General features: G+C 44.6%; 1 protein-coding gene across 6 annotated transcripts in view; it reads left to right on the forward strand.

Moving 5' to 3' along the window:
* The window catches only part of ANKDD1A (ankyrin repeat and death domain containing 1A), a 37,533-nt gene that overhangs the window by 4,205 nt on the left and 7,797 nt on the right, over positions 1 to 25,531 (forward strand). For 2 of the 6 annotated variants that reach the window (XM_083184293.1, XM_083184291.1), the window contains exons 2-10: positions 10,579 to 10,682; positions 12,504 to 12,602; positions 13,744 to 13,842; positions 14,676 to 14,780; positions 18,837 to 18,935; positions 21,013 to 21,111; positions 21,774 to 21,872; positions 23,716 to 23,814; positions 24,362 to 24,460. In XM_083184293.1, coding sequence (XP_083040419.1) covers positions 10,635 to 10,682; positions 12,504 to 12,602; positions 13,744 to 13,842; positions 14,676 to 14,780; positions 18,837 to 18,935; positions 21,013 to 21,111; positions 21,774 to 21,872; positions 23,716 to 23,814; positions 24,362 to 24,460 — 846 coding nt within the window. In that variant the 5' untranslated portion in view covers positions 10,579 to 10,634. Of the gene's footprint in view, positions 1 to 10,565; positions 10,687 to 12,503; positions 12,603 to 13,743; positions 13,843 to 14,675; positions 14,781 to 18,836; positions 18,936 to 21,012; positions 21,112 to 21,773; positions 21,873 to 23,715; positions 23,815 to 24,361; positions 24,461 to 25,531 lie in introns of those variants that run through there. The other 4 variants (XM_083184292.1, XM_083184295.1, XM_083184296.1 and 1 more) reach the window with 4 other exon arrangements.

A 25,531-nucleotide genomic window follows, 5' to 3' on the forward strand; every position in this document is an offset into this window, starting at 1 on the left:
ACGCTGCCCACACACCGTAGGGAATGCTGCCCACACACTGTAGGGAACGCTGGCTACGTGCCATATGGAATGATGCTCAGGCGCTATAGGAAATGCTGCCCACACCGTAGGGAATTCTGCCCACGTGCCATAGGGAACACTGCTCACACCGTAGGGAATGTTGCACACCTGTGCATATTGGTAACCGGCTAGTTAGCACCTTTCTTATAATTATCCCTGTCCCCTGATCTATGATACACACACACCTAATCAAGCTTATGGCACTGCCCGTTCCTTCACATGATGTAGTGCCAATCTGGATGACATAGTACCATCCAGAGGGAAACAATGAGAGGAAGGGCAGGGACCCACTAATGACAGCAGCACTTGCCAGGAGACTGTATACCAAACACACACTAAGGAAGTACTGTCAATATGGAATGTGTCTGCATGAACCCCCCAATAATTCTGAAAGTTCTGTATGCTCAATGCTGCTTCTAGAATACTGCACAGTTGTCTTGTCCTTTGTCCCTGATTATGTGACCATCACTGCTCAGTGCCACTTCTCTTATGTATGCTGCATTTTGTAGTCTCATTAGCTTTCTCTATCCCTTTTTTATTATAGAAACATTTCAAATTCCACCAATTTTATTATGGTTAGAAGCAGTGGTATTTATGGAGTGGGTGTGGTGCCCAGTGTTTGCAGAGCTTATGTACAGATGGCACCCACACACGTGTCTCAGCACACTACAGAAAAAAGTTGTCAACTGTGCATTTGAACCCATCTTGCCTGATGTGAACACGTCTTTCCTTATGTATGAGGGTACATTCTACAGTATTTTCCTAGCCCAAAACTGAATTAAGAATATGGATTAACACTGAATACTTGTGATCAGTACTTTGAACACTTAATTATATATTACTTCATGGCACAATTACAAGACCCTCAGGTTGCAAACAGTCTGTGTCCCAATGGCTTTTGCAGGATTGCAACTCCCAGCATTCACTGTGGTTATGGAATAGGGGGTCGACAATGTCTAGGTTGACCAGTGAATAGGTCGTCAACTGGAAATGGTCGACATACCATAGGTCAACACAAGCTTAAGGATCGACATGGGACACAACGCCTTCATGGCTTTTTGGTGTCTGTTGACATGGACACCATTTATGTGAACCAAGTCCGTCTACGCAAAAAAAAAACTTGAAAAACTTGTGTCAACAATGTCCATATCGACCTTAAGCTTGTGTCGAACTTCTCTCAATGCCGACCTATGGTACGTTGACCATTTTCAAGCGGCAATCTAGTCACTGTCAACCATTAGTAGTCATCCTAGTGACTGTCGTCCTAGATATTGTCGACCCAGGGACCAGATACCATTTACTGTACCTCAATAATACCCAAATAGTAATGGCTGCATATTTATAGCAACAGAGAAGTGGATTAGCAGCGTCTTGTTGCACATATATATATTTTTTCCTTTGTGTCACAGCTGATTGTTGATCTTGTAGACAGAGCAGTGCTGGAAATGTACATGTGTCATGTTTCCTATTGCTACGGAGACATTCCCGTAATAAAACTGGATTTTTTTGCTGTCACTGAGAAACTGGTTTTGTCATTAAACATCGCTACTAGAACAATGGATGGGGAGGGTGAGGCTAATTGTCTGGTGGAATAGGGGCCCTGTTATTAGTTACATGTCATTGTTTCTATAGACTAAATTTAGACAATAATTGGAGGTGGATTACATATTTTGCTGTCATCATTCTGTGTACATGCATGTAAAAAGAAATCCATATTTTTACCTAACAGGACATTTTTACAATCACCTAGTCCACGCCAATCCCTAAAATCCCATTTGATAATTGGTGCGTAACAGATTTTACTTTTTTATTATTTATACAGCAATAAAGGTAACCTGATGAAATTATGTGTGAGAAAGTCTTATCTATAAGGGAGAGATGTACTAATGATAACATGCAGTAAAAACCCAATTTTTCGGGGTATTACTGCATTTATTGTATGTTCTAAGCCCCAGATGCTGGGTTTCCGATGTGGAGGGTTTTACCCTACAGAAGCCTATGGGATTTATTCGGGGGTTGCACATGTGCGTATTCACTCATGCGCAAACCCCAACAATTGGCCGGGGTAGCGAATTCATCCCGCACCAAGTGGGTCTGAATTGCCCCCATATATGGGGTAAATACTCTCTTTTTGTTTTACTGTACTTTGGTGTGCCCGGAGGAAGGAGCGGAGGCTCCGGTACATTAACAATTACATGTCACATCAGAAATGTGTTGGTCCCCTGAGTGCCATGTTTCTTTCACTGGTTTTATACTGACTTGGGCACTAGGGCAAGTTTATTGTGTATGTATATTATACATAATATAAATATATACAGTATATATACAGCTTGAATTATGAAATATATATATATATATATATATATATATACTGGGGTACCCCAGGTACCCCAAGTCTTCAGGGACCGAAACGTCGGCAGGCTTTTTCACTTCAACTATTAAACTGGATGCTGACCTGGATGATCCTAACTGATCCATTCTCCTTGCTCCTGGTGCCATTCACAAGGGTAATAACCCCTCAAATGCACAACCCCACAGAAAGAAGGCACTCAGGAGACTTTTAGATGAAAGTGAAAAAACGTGAAAAACTTCACTCACATTTAATTCAAAAGGTTTAGTCAACGTTTCGTGGAGCGCATCCACTTCCTCAGGACTATCCACTCACCTGTATTAATGGCACCTGATTGAACTGGTTATCTGTATAAAAGACACCTGTCCACACCCTCAAACACTCACACTGAACCTCTCCACCATGGCCAAGACCAGAGGACACCAGGGACAAAATTGTACAGCTGCACAAGGCTGGGATGAGCTACTGGAGAATATGCAAGCAGCTTGGTGAGAAGAGATCAACTGTTGGTCCAGTTATAAAAAAAATGGAAGACATACAAGTTCACTGACAATCTCACTCCACTGGGGGCTCCATGCAAGATCTAACCTTGTGGGTATCAATGATCTTGAGAATGGTGAGGAATCAGCCCAGAACTGTTTCTATCATGTCCCCCCTTTCCCTTGGCTGCTCTAAACTATACATATTAAGATATTTTAATCTTTCCTGGTACGTTTTGTGATGTAGGCCATGCACCATTTTAGTTGCCCTTCTTTGTACAGATCTCTAATGTATTTATAACCTTCACGAGATACTGTATGGCCTCCAGAACTGAACACAATACTCTAGTTGAGGTCATACCTATACAGTGGCATTGTTACATTCTGTTATATATCATGTTACATATCATGTCCCCAGTAGTGCCAGTTACGGTACTTGTGTATTTTCATGGCGCCCATGCCCGCGGATCGCATCATACGCAAATGGTATGCAAATATTGCGTGCAATTTGCATACAATGCGATTTAGCACACCACCACTATCCACGTCAGCCCGAAGCGTGGCAAGCGCACGAGGTACGCGTCCTCCTGACCTGTTCATACCCCCACTATACACGTTGGCGTGGAGTTGATATTATAAAGTGTGGTGACCCTGAAGCGTGGTGAGCATGAGCCCCGCGAGGGGACGCATAAAACGAGTCCGAAGCTTGGCGAGCCCCGCGAGGGGACGTGGAATACATACCAAGTAATCCGCGTCCCCTGGCTCGTTTTTCACGACCCCTGGCGGGGCTTGCTGCCCTTGCCACACTTTATAAGATCAACTACACGCTGACGTGGAGAGTGGGTGTATGAACAGGGAACAAGGACGCGTACCATGAGGTCCGCTGCGCTTGCCACGCTTCGGGCTGACGTGGCTAGTGCTGGTGTGCTAAATCTCATCGTATGCAAATCATATGCAAATTGCATGTGATATGGCATGCAATAAGGCATTTGATCCGCGGGCATGGGCGTCAAGTACCCCAGTTACATATCATATCCAAAGTAGGTCCAGTTACATAGCACGTCCCCAGTAGTGCCTGTTTGATATCATGTCCCCAGTAGTGCCAGTTACATATGATGTCCAAAGTAGTGCCAGTTACATATGATGTCCCCAGTATTGCCAGTTACAGATGTCCCCAGTAGTACCAGTTACATACCATGTCCCCATTAGTGCCAGTTACATATCATGTTCCCAGTAGTGCCAGTACATACCATGTCCCCATTAGTACCAGTTACATATTATGTCCCCATTAGTGCCAGTTACATACCATGTCCCCAGTAGTGCCAATTGCATACCATGTCCTTAGTAGTGCCAGTTACATATCATGTCCCCAGCAGGGCAAGGCACCAGAGCATCACAGGCTGGAGGGGGGCGCCCCAGCGCTCACCCGCTCGATGGGGGTGGGGGGCGGGGGTGTTGGTGCGACCACCGCTCCACTCGGGGGGGGGGGGGGGGTGGCAGGTGAAGCATCTCACTCCAATGGGGGGGGGGAGATGCTGCAGTGCCGGCCATGTGGCTCCACAGGGGGGGGGGAGAGAGTTGCAGTGTGTGTGTGTGGGGGGGGTGTTTGCTCACCTCCATCCTGCTCCCTCCTGTCGCGTCACTCCAGGGAGTGGGGGGAAGATGCGGCGGACATGGCTCCACAGGGGGGGGGGGGAGTTGCTCACCTCCATCCTGCTCCCTCCTGCCGCGTCACTCCAGAGGGGGGAGATGCGTCAGAGTGGCTCCACAGGGGGGGGGGGGGGGGGGGGGGGAGTTGCTCACCTCCATCCTGCTCCCTCCTGCCGCCCTCAAGTGGCCGGCGCCCCAGGCAGATGCCTAAAGCTGCCTAGTGGTGGCGCCGGCCCTGGTCCCCAGTAGTGCTTTTAACAATAAAAAAAAGTACATTCTGGAAACTGGTTTTCAGAATAATTTGGATAACAGATATTTGGATAAGAGATATTATTATTATTATGTAGTGTTCTTTTTCACTCAGAGTGCTTTAGGGTTAGTAAAAAAAAATTCTTAGCCAGAATTACACCTCTCCCTTTTAGCACCTGAGTGACATCACAATAAATGTGCTGATAAGGGATAATCAACCTGTATTGTCGTTGTTGTCTCCATAGTAGAATGCAGACACTTATTATCTGATCAGTGCTTTGATTGTAAAGATTGTGGATATTTGCATTATTGTGTAGTAATTACAAGAATGCATAAACATTTCAATGAGGAAGAAGTTTAGTTTTCCCTTTTGTTGTGGATATTTGCATAGTGATGGATCATATTTTCATTTCAGTACTTTAATACTTTTTTCTTCCTGGAGACGGTATAAAAAGAATAATGCCCCTTTCAGACCGCACTAAAAAACCGGTATTTTGCAGATTTTTAACCGTTTTGAATTTGTGCGGTCTGAAAGGTGCTAAGTGATTTTACCGTTTCCAAAAAAAAATGTTTTTTTGGAAACGGTAAAAAAGCAGGGTCATAACCGTTTCAGACCCGTTTTTGTTGTTGTCAAAATGGATCTGAAACGGGATTCCTAAACACCCCACCCCCCACCTCCCCCCTGGGCAGCGCAGGGAGGGGAATAATCGCGCTGGGGCAGGGGGTCCCTACTCCCTACAGTGGATGTTATATGTGGCGGGGTCCCTGCAGCTACTAGTTCCCATACGCTCCACTGATATAGCATACACTGTAGGGACCCCCTGCGCTGCGCTGCCCAGGTAGGATCCGTGCTGTAGGGCTGGAGGACCCCCCGGACAGCCTCTCGCCCCCCCCCTCCCCCCGTCATGTCCATACCATGCGCACGATGACCCCCGGGCAGCCTCTCTCGCCTGTATCGCCAGACAGAGACGGAGTGCTGCAGATAGCCGGCACCTGCGGTGAGTGTTTCGGGGGAGCCCTGGCTCATATTCAGTCCTGCTCCCCGGTGCACTGTGGCCGTGGCCGGTCCGAGCTCCGGGGGGGGGTGGGGGGGGGGGGAGGGCGAGAGGCTGCCCGCGGTCCTGCCCAGGTGTCATCTGTATAAATTGATTCATTGGGGGGGGGGGGGGGTGTAGAGGCTGCCCAGCCTCCCCCCCCCCCCCCATCAGCCAGAATTTACCGTTATCACTATCGCTTTCACACCGCAAACCTGCTTAAGACCAGGTATTTAGATGCGGTGTGAAGGGGGGTAAACTGCCTCTGACCCGTTTAAAAAAATAATGGGCAGCATGAGGGCCTAATTCATGTTTGTACACAATAGCCCTTATTCTAAACTGCTTGGTAAGCTGTGAAGCTTGCAGCATACCGAGTGCATGTGACGCTGGCCTGCCTGATTTCTCCTGCCTTCGCAAATAAAAGTCAGTGGGAACTGACTTTGACTTGTGCGCACTAGGACAAACAACATCCGCGTAGCCATGGGAACGCCCACCATTTTCATGGGAACGCACAGTGTGAAGGAACGTGCCTTGCGAATGGTGGACTGGCGTGCCACCATTCGCAAGGCAGGCAATGATGCGGATTCGTATGTGAGTAGATGGCTGCGACTAATAAATGTAGTACTTAAGCTAGCTCTCTAGCTGCTGATCATTATCATCCTTCTTGTCAGGCATGAACCTGTATAAATACAGTAAAATAAGGGCTGAATTGAAGGCACGTCATATTGATTATTCTGTGTGTGTGTGTGTGTAGTTTGTTCTATCCTAGAAATTCTTGTGTTTTTAGTATTACTAATTTTGGTACTCTTTACCTAGAAGTGCGCCCATCGCGATGCGACCGACGCGATGCCCGCGATTTCCCATAGGAAAATCGGCGTGGAGTTGAGAATAGAAAGTGTGGCGAGCGCAGCGAGACACCGAGCCCGAAGCGTGGCGAGCCCGAAGCGTGGCGAGCGGACGCGGATACCTTCACAGGTATCCGCGTCCCCTCGCAGGCTTCACAGCTGTCCGCGTCCCCTCGCGGGGCTCGCTGCGCTCGCCACACTTTCTATTCTCAACTCCACGCCGACGTGGATAGTGGGGGTATGAAAAGGTCGTAGGGCGCGTACCGCCGCCCCTCGCTGGCTCGCTGCGCTCACCACGCTTCGGGTTGACGTTGATCGTGGGGTGGCGTTAACAATTGTGGGGGCCATTTCACACTTCAGGGTGCCTATTTGGCCTCTGTGGGCCATTTAACATTGTTTCCTATGGAAAAATTGGGTCAATTGAGACATTGAACAGCAAAATCGGGTCAATTGGGACATTTAACATTGTTCCCTATGGGAAATCGCGGGCATCGCGTCGGTCGCAGCGCACCCGATTTTTTGGTCGCGTGCGATGCGACCGACCCGATTTTTTTTTTACTAACGATGCCCACGATCAAAATCGTGGGCGCCCTTCTAGGTAAAGAGTACCCTAATTTTAGTAACCATTGTGTCTCGTTTGCTTACTGCTAAAAACTGACAGCTAACAATGATGAAGGACGGAGAATCTTTGTCATTGAATCGATTGTCAGCATTTTTGATTGTCGTTGTTTTTTTGTACAGAACACATAGGCTTGTGTATCATCTGTCAGTAACAGGACTTGTGAATGACCAGTACAGACTTTGGGGACAGTACTCTATGTAATGCGGTCACCCATGGACCGATCCCAACACTGGGGAACATTTACTAAGATTGGAGTTCTATTGAACATGGGATGTTGCCCATAGCAACCAATCAGATTCTATCAATCATCTTCTAAAAAGTGTTAAATAAATAAGAAGTAAAATCTGATGGGTTCAATAAAACTCGCATCTTACTGAATTGGCTTGTTCATACTTTACCATCCCAGTGGGCATAGAGGGAGAACAGATTAGTGTGCCGAGTGCAGCGAGGCACCCTGCCCGAAGCATGGTGAGTGGATGGGGTACACTATATGGTGTCCATGACGTCCTATGTCGACGTAGGCACCCAAAAAAAACCACGTAAAACTCAAGTTGACCTTTCCTTGTCAAGCTTTTGCTTGTGTCGACATTATGACCAATGTTGACCTTTTCCATGTGTCGACCATCTGCCAGTCTACCAATAGTGGTCAACCTATTGACTATCGATCTTATGCTTGTCGATGTAACAATCCACCCCCTACTGCCAAGTGACAGGATTATCATCCCTGCAGGCAACCTGCAAAGGGGTTAACCAAGATTTGCTTCCTACAAACAGCGGAAACTCCCTATGCGGTGAGGAGATGAGTGAGGCCTGCACTGATTATAGTTAGATCATTTATATTTTGTATTGTGTGCCCTCCAGCCCTCACACACGATGACAGCCTGTCTGCTTTCATTTGTATAACTGCTCCGTGTAGTACTTGTGATTGAAGGGAGAGCTTGGAGGCAACTGGAAGCGAGAAATAGGAAGACACTGCCAGAGCACAGCAAGTCCACAGCCACCACTGTGAAATCAGTAACTGAGAATAGTGTATGTCTCACAAGCAGGACAGCGTCCTAATACTAGCGTATGCTTGCTAGATAAGCTGGCTTTGAGTTATTGTACAGTATATAAAGCTGTTGGAAGCAAAACCTTATGTATCCACAGCAAACTATTCTGAGTGGTGGAAAATCCTATAGAAATATAAGGCTAGCACTGCTCCAAACCTCTATTAGGGAAATTCAAGTGTTTTGGGAGCTGGCAGCCACTAGATGGCGTCCATCGGAGCAATTCAAGTGTTTTTCAGTTGGGCTGCGCACAGCCGCCTGCTCTGGTATTATTGTTAAATTGTTTGGTCTTTGTTACAGGCTCGCAACTGGTTTAACAATAATACCCCTTTCCCACTGCAGGTCTTAAACGGTATATTGCCATTTTTTCCCCCTTTCTAAACGTTTAAGGCTGCAGTGGGAAAGCGCCAGAGTTGATTTACCGGTTAAAGTTAACCGGTATTTCAACACGTTTAGTCCTACACGGTAAAATACAGTTTTTGAGGCAGTGGGAATGCCTCTGAAACGGTATTTAGTAAAAAAAAAAAAAATCGGTGTGGGGTCCCCCCCACTGCCATAACCAGCACGAGGCTGAAGAGCCAGGGCTGGCATTAAAAAATCAGGAAACCCGACAAATAGGGCTTCGCTGATTTTTTAAAACCAGCCCCAGGCTCAAGGGCCGGGGCTGGTTCCCAAAATACGGGGGACAAAATGAGTAGCGGTCCCTCGTATTTTAAGAACCAGCCCCAGGCACAACCAGCCAGCAGGGTAATGCCACAGCCGGGGGACACTTATTATATAAGGTCCCGCGGCCAAAGCATTAACCCTACCGACCAGTCAGCCCCGACAGGAGCCGACTTTCTCTGGACTTGTATAAAAAGTCTCCCCCAGAATTCGGAAATATTGTCACTGTTCGACAATAATAGGCCGAGTTTACATTTAAACCTATTCAGTCGATCCGTGCGCCGGAAATTTTCCAACAAAAACGGCTGCAGATTTGTGAAGCGGCTGCAAATTTAACAATTTAGCAGCCTAAATTGTCGAATTTGCAGCCGTATTCACCGATTCGAGGCAGTGTTTGAATAGGTGTGTGCCGATAATTCCACCTGTCGAAAATTGTCTACACACACATTAAATACCTCCCTATGGCTGATTAGTTGCTGTTTGTTACGTCAAGCACATTTTCTGTGCAGCAGAGGAGGGAGAACTGGTCACTTAAATGAATGTTAATACTTACGTAGTCCATACACTTATGAGATATCGCATGCTATCATTCGATTTCAACCACATCTGTTCGATAAATTGAATGATTGTATTCACATTTTAGGGTCCATGCGATGTGATGCGCGGGCCCACCGGTCACATCGATCGATAGATAGTATGTGCTGCACATAATATCTATCCATCTGGAGGAGCAATTGCATGTGGTTTTTAACCACAAGCGATCCCTCAAATGCAATCTGTTGTTGTTTGGCAGAGGGAATGCCGGCGGCAGAATTAGAAACAACTGTTTAAAACACTGAGCAGCCATTTGATTGGCAGAGCTCTCTCAGCCAACCAGAGGGCCGCCCAGTGTTTGAATTTTTTTTTTAATTCTGCCATGGTACTGAACCCTTCGCCCACTAGCGCTCCTTCACATCACTACGCTACTCCTCTGCCCGCCCTCTTCAAGCACCCGATGTGCCATCGCTAGATGGAATGCGACATTATTGAGTGCTGTAAAGGGGCAATTTTTGCACCATAAGATGCGATCGGATGCGATGGACATTGCACTTCGATGTCACGTCGCAGCATCCAATCGCATAAGTGTATGGGCAGAATTATTTATTATAACTGCATTTTATATGCTTAACATCAGTCCTCCTGCTTTATGTGGGAGACATCACCTGGAGGTTCCAGAGACTTAAATGCAATTTTACATATCTGCATATCACTGGTTTAAAAGACAGAATAATGAGTGGATATTAGAACTATACTCCAGCTATCTACTGTAGGTCCATTTTCCTGGCAGAGCTGTCTGTATATTATAAACTCCAGGGACATCTCTGTCTGGTGCTGTATAACTAAAGCTTGGGGAACTACAGTATAGTGAAGATATGTAGACATCCCAGTAGCAGCACCTGTGGTGCTAGTTCCTTGTCTAAAAACATTCAACCACAGCTGTATAATGGGTAATTTGCTAGCATTTTTGTAGATCCCAGTGTTTCAGTGCTGATTTACCCTGTTATTTGGATGATTTGTAACTTCCCAGGTCTTTGTTTTAGTGCTCCGCACAGAGCAAGAGTTTCACTTCGCAGCAAAAACGAACAACACTGAGAAAATGCTACAGTTGATTAAGAGAGGAGTGGATGTCCGAGCCAAGAACAGTGTAGGTACAGTATCCCTTCCTCGCTGATGTCAAGGATGAAGCACGCTGGTGCTTGTAGTTTGGGCTTTTGTGCTTTTCTGTAAATGCAGCTTTGGAAAATAAAGAGGATGTTTGTTAAATCTTTTATGTTCAAATGCCTGCACGTATCATTAACCCTCACACATGACGTGAGCCTCACATTTTCCGCACTAACCCAGTGATTCTCAACCTTGGTCCTCAAGTGCCCCCAGCAGTTAACGTTTTTCAGGTCTCTGCATAATTAGCTCCACCTGTGATCCTTTAAAATGTGTCAGTGAATAATGAGTGCACCTGTGCTCCAGCCGGGGACCTGAAAAATGTGCACTGCTGGGGGCACTTGAGGAACGAGGTTGCGAACCACTGCACTAACCCATGCATTCCTTCGTTACCCGTATAACATCTCTGTCCTCTTAATAATAGTGGAACAGTATATATCTATATATATATGACAGAAAGAAAGGTTCAGAGGGCGCTATGAAGTAGTTAATGGAAAAACAACTGTAGTAAAAAGTATTTAATAACAAATTGTGTACACAGCTTTCAATAAAATCAAAAGGTACAGTAATAGGGAATCCTTTCAGGATATTGACAGTGGTGATCATCAAGTTGGTGTAGGCAGGCCGACGCGTTTCGTCAATAGCATGACTTCATCAGGGGCAGAAATAAATCAGTTTGATTGAGAGATTTGCACCAATTTGTTGTCAGAGGTGTAGATCATCAAAACAGATCATCAAAAAAGATAAGATGGTCCAACGAGAACAATCTTTTTATATGAAGGAAACCACCAATGCTGGTTTCTCAAAGGCTCACAAATTAGCTCAGGTAATTCTGTGACCAAAATCTCTGTCAATTATATAGACTCAGAGGAGAGTGTGTGCACTGCTGGATTCCAAAAACTGGCCTGCACTGGAAATACCACTCTGGGTTCCCTTTTGAACATGTGCAGCCTGGCATATATATTCTGCAAGCCATAACTGGAAGGTGACCAGGAAATAGCTTTATACTAAGCACTAAACACACATGAATTACATTGTAAACACGTTCTCTTCACCAACACCCCTACACAACTGACTACAGTAATACACTTACACTCAACACTGCCGTTTAGTGCCCTGTTGTACTAATCTCACAAATGCCACTGAGCTGATCACATTACAGCATGTTCCTCACACGTGAACGGTATTACCCATACACACGCACACACTAATCCAGTTTTCCTCTGAATATTTATTAATTTAGTATGGCGATATACTGTAGGAACATACACCTGAAGCAACATAATGTAAGTTTATCAGCATTAAGGCACCCATAGACGGTCCGTTCCCGGACCGTCCGTTTTGTACTATGCGATGCGCGCTCCCGCGCATCACATAGTACGGTACAAAAAGTATGTGCTGCACATACTTTTTGTACTAGCTAAACATCATATCGGATCGCATTGCATGCACTAGGCATGCGATCCGATACGATGCATGCTAATTAAGACCCAAACGGATCCGTTTAACGGACCGTGTATGGGCACCTTTAGAATTTATTCCATCCTATTGAGTATTCACCATGTGGGTGAAATGTAATTGTATCTGTTTAATGCTCAGTAGTCCTGAAAGCAATGTACATGTGGGAAGGGCAAGGTAGAACCAACGTGCACATTAGATTTCAACAAACAGCCAGATAGGGGCAGATGTGTCAGGATCATGTCTGATTCCTGCACTAAACTGTTGATGGTTACTGTCTCCTTGCCCCTGGCTGATACATGCAGACACTGGACCGCGGTCACCCCTGTGCCCTTTGCTTGTGTTTCAGGTAGACAGGACAGCCCTACACTGGGCAGCAGGTGCCGGACAAGAGCAAGCAGTAAAGCTGTTGTTGGAACATGATGTGCCAGTGGATGAAGATGACAATGTAAGTATGTGCTTTGTCAGGGGACTCTTTTTTTTTACTTAATTAGAATTATACTAATAGATCAGTAAAGTTCTCTATTCAGTGCATTAACATTAACAAATATAGTGGCTCATTGATTTTGGCTAACGTCACTTTATGACGTTTTGTGTTGTCATTTATGCACATGCTCATGATGTAATATACAATGCAAGTGTTCTATCAGAGATCTCAGAGCTGAACCGGAGACAATGGATTGTCCCAATACAATCCATTGAACTTCATCAGCTCAGTATAGTACATACTGGCACATACTGACAAACCTTCAGTCCCAACATTGCAGTAAATTTACTAAGATGGGAGTTCTATTGAAAATGGGATGTTGCCCATAGCAACCAATCAGATTCTATCTATTTTTGTTACTTATATGTTAATTGGGTGCCCACTATAGTAAGTACGCTCATACCCCCACTATCGATGTCGGCATGGAGTTGATTTTATATAGTGTGGCGAGCCACCGAGCCCGAAGCGTGGGGAGCGTAGCAAGCCCTGTAAGGGGACGCGTAAAACTAAGCAATAGCTTAGTGGGCGCCCAACTTACATATAAGTACCCTATTTTCTTCTAGAATGTGCTAAATAAACAATAAGTAGAATCTGATTGGTTGCTGTGGGCAAGATCCCATCTTTAATACAACTCCCATGTTAGTAAATGTACTTCATTGTGTCTGGGGCCTAATTGAATGGTTCTTTGGCACCTGATCACTTTATGGCTATTGAGGTTGCCCTATCCAGGCTCATGATTACTGTTTCCACATTAGAGTTGCTGGGAAAACTCTAATCTCTATGAGGCTCTGGCCATATTCCATATCAGGTTATAGGACAGTGCACATCTTCCCTCTTGCTCACCAAACATAAATTACTAGTAAAAGTGGCATTCCAAACCTAGAACATATTCTCACTTAGCCCTATCTTTGCTTACTCAATTGCATGGTATGAAAGTAGGCATGATTTTAAGACCGAAGGCACCCTTAGTGACCCATGTTGTCCCCTTATGCTGTTTGCTGCCAGGCACATAATTTGCAGTATCCACCAACATATAGAAACTCGGACAGCACTGGTCTAGAACATTCACTGTTTGATTTGCGCTTTGTGGTTTTGCCTCCAGTTCGGAATGAATGCACTATTGCTGGGAGCATGGTTTGGGCACCTTAGGATCCTGCAGATGCTTGTCAATGCTGGAGCCAAAATCAACTGTGAGAACAAGGTGAGGTTTTATATAACATTTTCATATGTGTAACGGTAAAAACAGCTATTTCATATACATGGGCTGCACAGACGTTCTGTGCTGTGCGATGTGCTGTGCGTGGGAGCACGCATTGCATCCGAAAAATGCACCGTGTATGGGCACCTTTAGGTGCAGATAACAGACTTCATCTATGTACTATCTACAAAGGCAGTGCGACTAGCACCAATTGTCTTCATTCACATATGTCTGCGTTCCTTACTTTCCTGTGTGAGTCCCTTCCGCTCTCCCAATATTCCCAGTAATGTGTTTGTCAATTGCTGGTCTGTCGCATGGTGATGCATGCTGTACTCTAGATTCCTCGGGGGGTGCAGAACGGAGCTGTCACTCAAAAACATATCCCCCTCCCAAAAAGAAAGTATACAATAAGGCTCGTGCATCAGTGCACAACTGCAGTGCTACTGCTGCTTTTTTTACAACATATTTTTGCACCAAACTCAACACTCTTTATAGGTAAATTCATGATTTGCGCGATGTTGTTATTTAAATAGACATCTGTAGCACAGTGCACCAACATATTACCATGTTTCTAACAGAATCTTATGAAAGGTATGTGCGCATTCTACTGATGGTACCTAGCTGCATACAGAATTCTAATAATAATCCTCATTCACTACAAACGTGATGTTTATGCATGCAAAATCCTGTGTTCCTGTGTGTACTCCATAGTATCATGGATATGAGACATTGGAAGTTTGCAAATGGACTAGCCATGTCAGTTATACCTTGGATACACATATATGTGTTTATGCAGCAGACTTTTCCAGGATTCTTATTATACATTGTATTTCCAGAATGGGCTGAACCTGCTCCACTGTGCTGCACAGCGAGGTCACATCAAGGTCTTAGAATTTATTATGGAGGATCTGGAGAACATCAAGGTAGATAAGGTGGACAAGGTAATTGAGAAAGTCTTAGACATGCATAACTGCAATGTTACAGTATATACCGCCAGGTTTGGATGCAGTGCTGTACCTGGATTAGAAGCCTATGAATAAGTAAAGACTTTGCAAATCCTAGCAGCTATTACTAAGCAATTGCCAGACTGACCTTAGTGGCTAATTACCAGTCCAGGATTCTAACCAGTAGAAAACCCACAGGCCTAATCCTTAAATCAATGGCTGAGTATGTAGTGGTCTTTGTGAAGAAGTTTTTAAGCCAGTTCCTTAGATGATGACACAGGATAAGGGAGTTCATGTAATGTAGATTAGACCAGTACAGGAGGTCTGTGATGCCTGTAACAGTTTCTGAATCTTTCCATCTACAGCAGTTATTACCAGCATAACAGAATGTATGTCTTTATGCAGTATATGACCATGCATTGGTTTTGTACCCATGACCCTGATGCTGTAAGGCAGCAATCTGAGCTACTGTACAATTACAGTATATTCTTATGTACAAAGCCTTGGAGAGGCTCTAAAGCCCCTCCGTTGGGGCAGTGCTGTGGAGGGTATCGCTAGCTTTTGCTGGCTATACCCTGTAGAAGCCTATGGGCTTCTCTCTGCAGCACTGTCAGAGGGATCCATCATGGATCCCTACCAGCATGCCCCACGGCCGGCGCCATCACTCTGCACATGTACAAAGGGACTCCTGGGTCTCAGACCCGGAAGTCCAGGGACGGAACCGCATCGCAAAGGACAGCTCTTAACGTCCTTTGCGTTACTAATAGCATATGTTAGTGCATATGCGATTAGTATGAGTGGGGTAGAGGGCCACAGATGTTAGAACTTCCCTCCCAGACCCCAGTGTCTTATAAGTCCTTTGAAATGGAGTCCGCGATGGTATAAAACCAATAGCACTTTAATTATTGAGATGTTTAGATGTTTTGAACGGAGTGTCAGTGTCCACAGTGGAACGCAGATGGAACACACAGGAGTGCTTTACCAATATGGATACCACACATATCATTTTCATGCGAATTTGATTTCACAAAGACTTCCCCAAAAAACTATTTGGTACAATAAAAATGTGAAAGAAATCAATATGTTCTTTTCTTATTTCTTGATCTATTGAAAGTGGGTTTAAAAAAGCAATGCACCCTCACACTATGAGACTGATTCTGCTTGGGTGCAGGCTTTATGCTAATGCTGTGGCCGATGGTCTTCAAACTGACCGGTGACACAAATCTGTCTCTTTGTGTAGTTAGATGCATCATTGAAACTTGCAACATAGATCTGACGCAAAAGGCGCTATGGGAAATAAATTCAGAACAGCTATAAAAATTGTGCAGTGTTCTCTGCTGTACCTGTACGTTTGTTGGAGCAGTGTAATGTGATATTTGTGGGACTTGCTTGACTGATCAACATACTGTATTTCAATGTGACCTCTAGAATACTTCTGAAACCCTGTCTGCGCTTCCCACTATGTAGCTCGGAATTCATATGTACTGTAGCAACACTTTTGTGAGGTAAATATTTACTCTATGAACTTGAACTGGGCAAAGTTTAAGTCGTAGTTAGGGTGTGCAGGTGTATGTTCTCTGTCATATAGACCATGGAATGTGTATCCGGAAGACGATATACATTTATCACCAACGATGGTTTTAACAAACCAAACTGTATGTGCAGCTTGCGGCATTCCTGGCCCATAAGGTGTACTGTAAATATGCTGCAGGTTTTATAATTATAGTAATCAGTTAATATAAGCTTGTTCTGTATTGGATTACCCTACTGGTAAAAGAAAGGCAAGGGTCCACCTGTGAATGTTAAACTACCTTTAAGAACACTATAATTTGTTCTATAAGTTTGCATTATATCTCCCAGGACTAACGTAATCTATACTTATTGCATCCCCCATACATATGCCCTCACTTCAACTTACTGCACCTCCGACCCTGACACATGCAAAATACATAGAAGTAATAATAGCCGTACGCCACTGTATAAACTCAGGTATAATGTTAGAATCAAACGGAATGTAAGAAAGAGAGGGCAATAAATACATGGGAAATTCAAAATAAATTCCTTTGAAAAACTGACCGGTGTGCAGCTTTGTTTAGATCCTGCGGTGGTGTTTGCAACGTGACTCTCTAAAATAACTGTGTAGAATTGCATTGTGAATGGAAATGTTCCCCTTACAACAGAATGCTTTAAGCTGTTGTGGTGAGTGATTACTAGAGGAAGTAAGTGAGAAAACTCACATTTGTCAGATCATTATTACAAACCTGGTAGGACCATGGGTGCAGCATGTGACAGCCACGTGATATTTGAGGCAAGCTTTACAAGAGTACTTGGCATCGTAATCGATTGAAATACTTAGGACCTTGATTTGCCCCCCCTATCACCCACCCTTTCGCCTGTCCACAAACACCTACTTGCTTTACACCCTTGAGGGGACGCGTGTGCTAAATATATGGATGCCTTTCCTCTCTTATTAAATAAGTAGGCTATGGGCAATTGGCACAATTAAAGGGAAGCTGGAGATTTTCTTAGTGGTTACTCACGGTCTGGCCATTGCTTTAGTATCAGTCATAAGGAAATTACTATCTCTTACATCTCTACGCTGTTGCCATCCACAAAACCCAATATCACTGCAACATATTTGTAGGTCAAACATAAGATTGCCACAGAGGCAGGGAGTGACTCTTTAAAGTACAAAGAAGTCATGTACATGTATCTAGTAAACAAAGTTTAGTTAGCGGTGGGTGTGGAAGCACTCCGTGTGTTATATTTATACCACAGGTGGAATTTCAGATTTAAAACAGTAGCATGTTTTGCTCCCCCACCCACCATATGTAAGAGGCCAGAATACTGTGCATTGTCTTTTTATTCCCAAGAGAAATGTGTAGATTGGTGTTTTTTCTTTTCATCATCTGAAAAAAAAAAAAGCCTTGTCCTCAGTTTGTTTGTTTTGAATGTAGTGTTATTTCATTAGTGTTACCAATAAAACATTTATTTTAGTTTATTTTCTATGGTTTGGATTTTCTGTGTGTGCAGATACTCATATATAAATTGTAAAAACAAGCTGGTAGCGAGTAGTTAAATTCAGAGTTTTACACTGGCTAATAGAAGGGGTTAAATGGCAAAGTGGTTGCTTATATGAAAATATCATCTATATATATATGTCTAGTGTCCGTGTGACTCCAAAACACTGCCATCTGTTGGCAGCAAGTGAAACTACACCTACTAGCTTTTGCTTTGAGCGTGCTTACTAGTACTTTGTAAATCATTTTGGTGACAGGGACCTTTCTGTGCCATTTGAGTGATTAAAAAACAGGAAGTTATTTTGCTGGATAAGTCATAGGGTTTATTCTGCATTTTGTTATTCGTGTTTCTGCTCCTGCATTGTTAGTCCAATATGACATATTCACAATGGAAATCATTGTGGGTGGCACATTATTCCTTTATGGGAATTAGGAAACCATAAACAGAAGTTTTTAGAAGTTCTATGTGTTTGTCATACATTGCTGTACAAAGGAATGGTTGCCAGGAAACGATGTCCTACTGGGTTGGGTACAGGATATCCACGGACTTCTCCTTCTACAGTTTGACCCTAACTCTCCTTTCCCGCAGTCTAAACCTAATCCTACCCCCATCCCACTTCCACAGCCAACCCTCTCTGGGTTACATTTGGGATTGTGATTGTCGGGATTTGGGCATTCTGAAAAGGGAGTTGAAGGCAAATTTTTGTCTGTGGAAACAGGTATCATTACAGGTGCATTTATCCATCCTCGGGGAGATACAGTTGGGAGAGATACATTTTTCAGCCAATCAGTAAGTAACAGTTAGGAGCTGATTGGTTAGTACTTTATATTTCTCCACATTTTCTCTCTCCAAGGTTTGATACATTTCCACCTAAGTGTATAAGTGGAATTCTAAAAAATGTTATATGAACACTAATGACCTACATCACTACATTGGGCACCCCTGTTTCACGTTAGCAGAAGAACCATGTAGCAAATGGGGCAGAAAAACATGCAGCAATGGCAGACTGAGTTATTATTTTTTCTCTTGCAGCTTGGCCGAACAGCATTTCACTTGGCAGCGGAACATGGCAAGATGGAAGTAGTGGAATTCTTGATAGGTTCTGGGTGTCATCACAGCATAAAGGACAAGGTACCCTTACCCCACACATCAAGGGGGATGGGGGGTGTTTGGGCTTGGCTTTTGTGGCGCGAAGGGGGTGAGATGCAATAAAAGAGCCACACACTTGATATACATTTCTGAGATTACTGGCATTGTCCTACAGGGAGAGTGGCCAAAATGATGCGATCATCGCATCAACGCCATCTCAGTAAGGGTGACTTGGGGAGGATTCAAACTGGGTTGAATGTATTAAAGATATTTCTCAGAGTTTGTGCTCCTCAGGTAATGCCATCATTGTATGTAATTAACTATTTTAGTCTGTAGGGTTCCACAAAGTGGAGTGACCGCTAATGCATTACATCACCTGGGTCATATACCTGGAAGTGAGAATATTGCTGGGTATCACAAAGCTGTCCCAACAAGAATATAAGCTGCAATACTGACAGACATTCCACAGGTTATTCGGCAATCGTTACTTCATTTTGTCTACTGACTGAAGCAATATTGTTGTAGCTATAGTGAAAGGCCCATATAGCACAGGTATACTGTACTTTTTCTTTAGTAGTTGCTCCTAAACATAACCTACAGCGATGGTAAATTCTATGCGACTATTTGCCCATATTCTGGCTACACATCCGTGTGATCGCACCTCCACCAGCCTTCTGACAGGAACCAACATCACTTTTAATGGCACTTACACCTACCCCATGTTTTGAGGGGAAGACTGCTGAAAAGGCATTCACAACCCATACTTAGTATAGGCCACAGGTACTACACCCTGGCCCTTATTCTGATCGGTGCGGATATTCCCGCTTGCGTACGGGCCGCCGATGTTTATCGTCTGCGCATGTGCAGAGGTCACTCTGCGCATGTGCAGGCGATTTCGCCGCATGGATTCTTTATACGCCGCACAGGGGGCGTAGAGGGGCGTGAGGGGCTACTTATCCTCATTACCCTATGCATACGCCCCGCGTTTCATGGGCGTTCCCATGCAAACGCGGGGCGTATGCATGGTAATGAGGCCGTGACGCATGTGTAGGGGGCGGGCATCTGACATCGCCGGATGTCAGCTGCCCGCCCCCATACATGATTTCACACGGACAAGTGTCCGTGTGGTCTTGTGTTGCGGGACCTGGTGGAGCGTGCGGCCCTGCATTCGATGTTCGGCGACCATCGAATGCAGGGGCTGCTCCCACCATGGAGGAGGCGTATCCCCGTCCACATTCATGCGGACCGCCACATATCCGCATACGGACGGAGGTGGCGATCCGTATGGAAGGCGGGGATTCGCCAAGACGGACATCACCGCATATTTCTGATCGGGCCGCACCGATCAGAATAAGGGCCCCTGCTGGGCAACCCAGTAATGTCCATTTTGCCATCTCTGAAAAGCAACAGAAATTCTTACAACTCTGAACCGCTTGTAGCTGCTGTAAATGTGGCCATACACTTGTGTGACTTCTCCAAGGGGAGAAGTCACCCACAATACTCTCTGAACCTCCCGGCAGCTTCCCGGGAGAAGTCACCCACTATCCCCCTTAAGCTGCCCAGGAACCTCTCGAGTGGCAGAATTGCAAACGATACACCGTATGTGGTCCTTTCATATATGATGTATCGTATGCAATCCCCATCCAAGCCTGCTTGGAGGCGTAGCTGGGCTAATTATCTATATTGCGGCATGTGTGATACTCAGGCTCCGATGCGATGCACAGGACAGCACCATGCATCGCATCAGACCTGATGTCGGCAACATGTGAATTGGATGCTTTTCATGCGATTTATCTCCGCAGTTGCATAAAAAGTGACCAAATCGCATGAGAAACATCCTAGTGTATGGGCACCATATGCATGGAGCACGGGGAAGAGTTCTTGCATGGAGCACCGTTTGAACTGTACCTCCACGTTTCCTCATTCTTTTGTGACTAGCCAATCGGTATACGGAACAATACAAGTATTAGAACTTACTACTACTAAACCTGTTACTCTGAAGTCAAGGAATTCCATGAACAAAACATATTTATTACCTGTATTCTTATTGTAAAGTATGTAATGGTTTAATGTCATGCATTATTGAATTGTCCCAATGCTCACTTTTTTGTTATTTCAGGAGAAGAACACAGCCCTGCACCTGGCAGCTAAGAGCGGGCACACAGAGGTCTTGCAGAAAATTGTGGAAATCGGAGTGGAGCTAAATGAAAAGAACCAGGTACGTGGCACTAACTTGTGGAATCTGCTTGCCGGGAAGTTACACCTATGTATTCATATCTAAATCAAGTACCGCGTTCTCCCATCCTGTCCATTAAGTCAAGTTGGTTGGAGTGAAGAATAAGTTCAAAAAGTAATTGGAATTAGCTGACTGATGTAATGTGACAATCCAAGCATCGTAGAATCTAGGGACTATCCCGAACATTTACAGGGACAGCTTTATAGGGACCATACATGATCAATGTGCACATGCCGGCGATAGCGCGCTTTGGGCTTGTCTGGACCGTTTACAGCTGTGACCCAAAACATGGTGGCCCGGCACCAGCCCTGGCATATTAACAGGGGGTAGGACGCGGCCTGCGGGCCGCCATGCATTCTAGAACTATGAGTTGTAGTTTTTGGATTCCTCGCAGACTACAAAACAAGATGAATCAGGCCCTTTGTAGGAAATTTATTATTTGCTAAAGAAAAAATTGGGGCTGGGATTTTAACATGCAATTTGTTCCCGATTCCCCAACAGATTATTGATGTCCAATGTTTTTTTTTTGGCAGTCATTGGATAGGCACTATAAAAGTAGCATCAAAACTTAAGTAGCGTTATTTTTATTTCGATAGACTGTATAAAAATAATATAAATCTTATCATATTATCGTGCATCCACAGGAAGGACAAACGGCTTTGCATCTTGCTACAGAAGGCGGACACGTTGACTGTGTTGGAATACTTATAGGAGCTGGGTGTGATGTGAACATGCAAACAGAGGTAATCTATAACTGATGTTATGAAATGCAGTTTTCCATTTGCTACATAGGGGGTTATTCAATCCGAGGTTACGACTATCTTGCTAGCTTGACAGCCGTGACCCGGTCCTGTTCTCTGCCGGCTGACGTCAGCTCGGTAAGCGGGATTCAATGTCCCGCCTGCCGAGCGCCGAAAAGGGTGTGGCCGTCAGATGCGGCTGGAAATCGTCGAGCTGCGGCCGGGAGCTCCACAATTCCCATCCGTTCTCGTCAGAACTTGCCCGACTGCTTGTAAAGTTGGGCAAGTTCTGCCGAGATCCCTGTTCAATGCTGTCAGGAAAGACAGCATTGAATAGGGTCCCGTCGCTATTTCCCCTGTCGGGAATAGTGGCGGGAGATTGAATACCCCCCATAAGCTATACACAATAACAATAGAACACATCTCTTATATACCAAAGCATGCTGAACACTGCCAGAAATAGCATGGGGAAGAGCTGGAATAATGCCTTATGACTGCCACCTTGTGGTTAGGAAGAGATTCTTCTCCTGTTAGCGATCTATTAGGGAATGCCATGAAGCATTCACAATGTTGACTTTCTGAAAATGGGTGTTGGCTAGCAGCTATATATAATATTATACAGTCTAAAAATAAGGATTGCGGATTGATAAAGATGGATAAGGATTTACTGTTCTACCCAGTCTCACTGTTTAACATTTATATAGCGCACACATATTCCCGCAGTGCTTCACAGAAAATAGTTAAACATTCACATCATTCCCTACCCCACTGGAGCTTACAATCTATGGGGCCATTTTGGTTGACCCGCTCCCTTGCACGTTCGCACGGACGGGAGCGATGTTTTTAATCTGCATATGAATTATGCGCATGTGCAGGTCCCTGGGTGAACAGAGTAGGTGACTTGCATAGTCACCGATGCGTTCGCACGATGTAGGCCGGCGGAATGCGTTTGCACGATGCGGGCTGGCGATGCCTGTTGCCATGAAAGTGCTGGGCATTCTCATGGGATTGCGGGTGGGGTGAGGTGTGCCGGGGTCGGAAGCCCGCAAATATAAGTTAGTCTCCTCTGACTTATATTTGCGTGGCCTGAAGAAATCATTGAATGATTTCTCTGCTAGTGGGATGTGTCTTTTGTTGCGAGGGGATACAGCAGCGGCGAGGGGCAGCGATTCAGCGGGGCAGGCCCTCTGGGACTCAGTAAGCTGCGTAAGTCAACTAGAATCAGGGCCTATATTCTCTATCACATGTACACGCACACACATTCATTCTAGGGTTAATTTTGTTGGGAGCGAATTAACCTACCAGTATATTTTTAGATTGTGGGAGGAAAACCACGTTAGCATGGGAAGAATATGCAAACTCCACACAGTTATGGCCATGGTGGGGAATCCTACCCATGACCTCAGTGCTGTGAGGTAGTACTGCTAACCATTACACCATCCATACTGCCACATATTATTCAACAATATATATATATATATGTTACTTCTGACATTCACAGACACTCACTTTAGCCTAATTGTTGTTGTAAACCCCCTCATATTCATAAATAATATATTTAATTCTTAAAGGGCCAGCATTTTTAGGCACTGCACCATTAATTGAAATAGAAGCTACCTGTATTATTCTTAATTAGCTGACAATGTTGCCCATAGGTCAGATAGTCTGAGATAGACACATTGCATTGGTTTTGCTTGCTATGCAGAGGCAGTCACCAGTTTTGGTCACACACACACACACACACACACACACACACACACGTGTGTATATATATATATATATATATATATATATATATATACTCAGCTTCAGGCAGCAATACCTAAGAGTTCTCTTTGTTCCACAGAAGGGGATGAATTGCCTCCATTATGCTGCGTTCCATGGTTATGAAGACATTGCCAGGACTCTCATTGATGCAGGAATTAACATCAACGCGGTGACCAATGTGAGTCAGGCTGATCTTAGTGTTTGTCCATTACATACCGCTGGTGATCAATAAGCCAAAGGCCGGAACAAGCTGTTAGAGCAGGCCTAGCAAATCTGTGGCTATAATTGGATAGCCCATAATCACCATCAGGCTTATATTGCGATATTAGCCCTTTTCCCCCCCGAATGTATACATTGAATATGTGCTCCTGTACAGGGCCTATCAGACGGTATGCATTGTGTGAGTATGTGCCCCATAACAGGGCCTATCAGAATGTATACATTGCATCATGTAAAGGACCCAACAGAATGTATACATTGTGTGAGTATATGCTCCTGTATGGGGCCTATCAGAATATATACTTTGTGTATGTGCTCCTGTACGGGGCCTATCAGAATATATACATTGTGTGAGCCTGTGCCTCATGTATAGGACCCATCAGAATGTATACATTGTGTGAGTATGTGCTCCTTATGGGGCCTGTGCCCCTGTACGGGACCTACCAGAATGTATAAATTGCTTGCGCTTGTATCAGTTCTGAATGAGAACAATTATCCTCTTCCAGCAAAAGTCGTCTGCCCTGCACATTTCTGTCCTCCAGAACTTCCCAACCATGGTGAAGCTTTTCATTGACTGCGAGTGCAACCTGGACATTACGGATTATGTAAGAATTGGACACCCATCTTTTCTCTAATGTTATGGAGTTGAAAAAAAACACTATTCTCTTATACAAATTCTATGGATAGACACTGTGGTTTAACACCGCTGCACCTAAACCCTCTGCCAAGCTTATTTCAAAGCTTGTAATCACTATATACAGTATATACTTCTAATATAATGTAGGATGGCTAGGGGCATTAAAATCTAAAGAGACATAAGGGGGTATTAAATCTGGATTTCAACGGTCGGGGCGCTCCGGAATCACGGCTGTTTACGGTGGCTGCTGACCTCAACATGACGGACGGTATTCATTGTTCAGAGTGTCGGAACTGCTTTGAATTGGTGAGAAGTAGCAGATTCCACAATCCACTACCTTTTCTGACAATACAGATTGGCGGATCTGTAGCAAGTGAGTACCATCTGGGATTGAATACCGAACTGCCGATATTTACACCTGTTGGAAATATCATCAGGGATCGAATACCCCATATCGTGCAAATGTATAACTATCATATGAATGGCCAAACACCTTCCATTGAACATACTTGACCAGAAGTTTGTGTATCTTAAAATAATGCTTGGTCTCGCCTCCCTTATGGCTTCATTTAATCATTACGGTGAGGGGCTTCATGACATGGATTATTTTGTGTCATAGGTAACGTGGACTTAGAAATTCACATTAATTGTACAATCGAGGCCCAATGTCCCCTCATCTGACCGGGTACAAAAGTAAAGTAATTGTAGAGGAGAAGTAGCTATACCACATTTATGCCCTCCCCACTCCTTATACAATCCCTGGAATACCCTCATCTGACTGTGCCTACTGACAGGTGAAAACTCCTGCTCCTCTGTAAAGGTGGACACATTGCTCTGTACACCCATTGGCTTTGGCAGAAGTCTAGGTGCACCTGTGCAAATCTAGGTCATTTCTCACATGATCAAAAAAAAGCTCCCAAAAGAACAGCCATGGGCACAATAGACATTAGGGTACATTTGTGAGTGAAGAAACATGAACATAAAATTAATAATCATGAACTTGTATTACATACTCATTTGCAACTTTATTGGCTACAAC

Source organism: Crinia signifera, chromosome 4 (assembly GCF_055691185.1).
Source record: "Crinia signifera chromosome 4, ASM5569118v1, whole genome shotgun sequence".
NCBI classification, from domain to species: domain Eukaryota; kingdom Metazoa; phylum Chordata; class Amphibia; order Anura; family Myobatrachidae; genus Crinia; species Crinia signifera.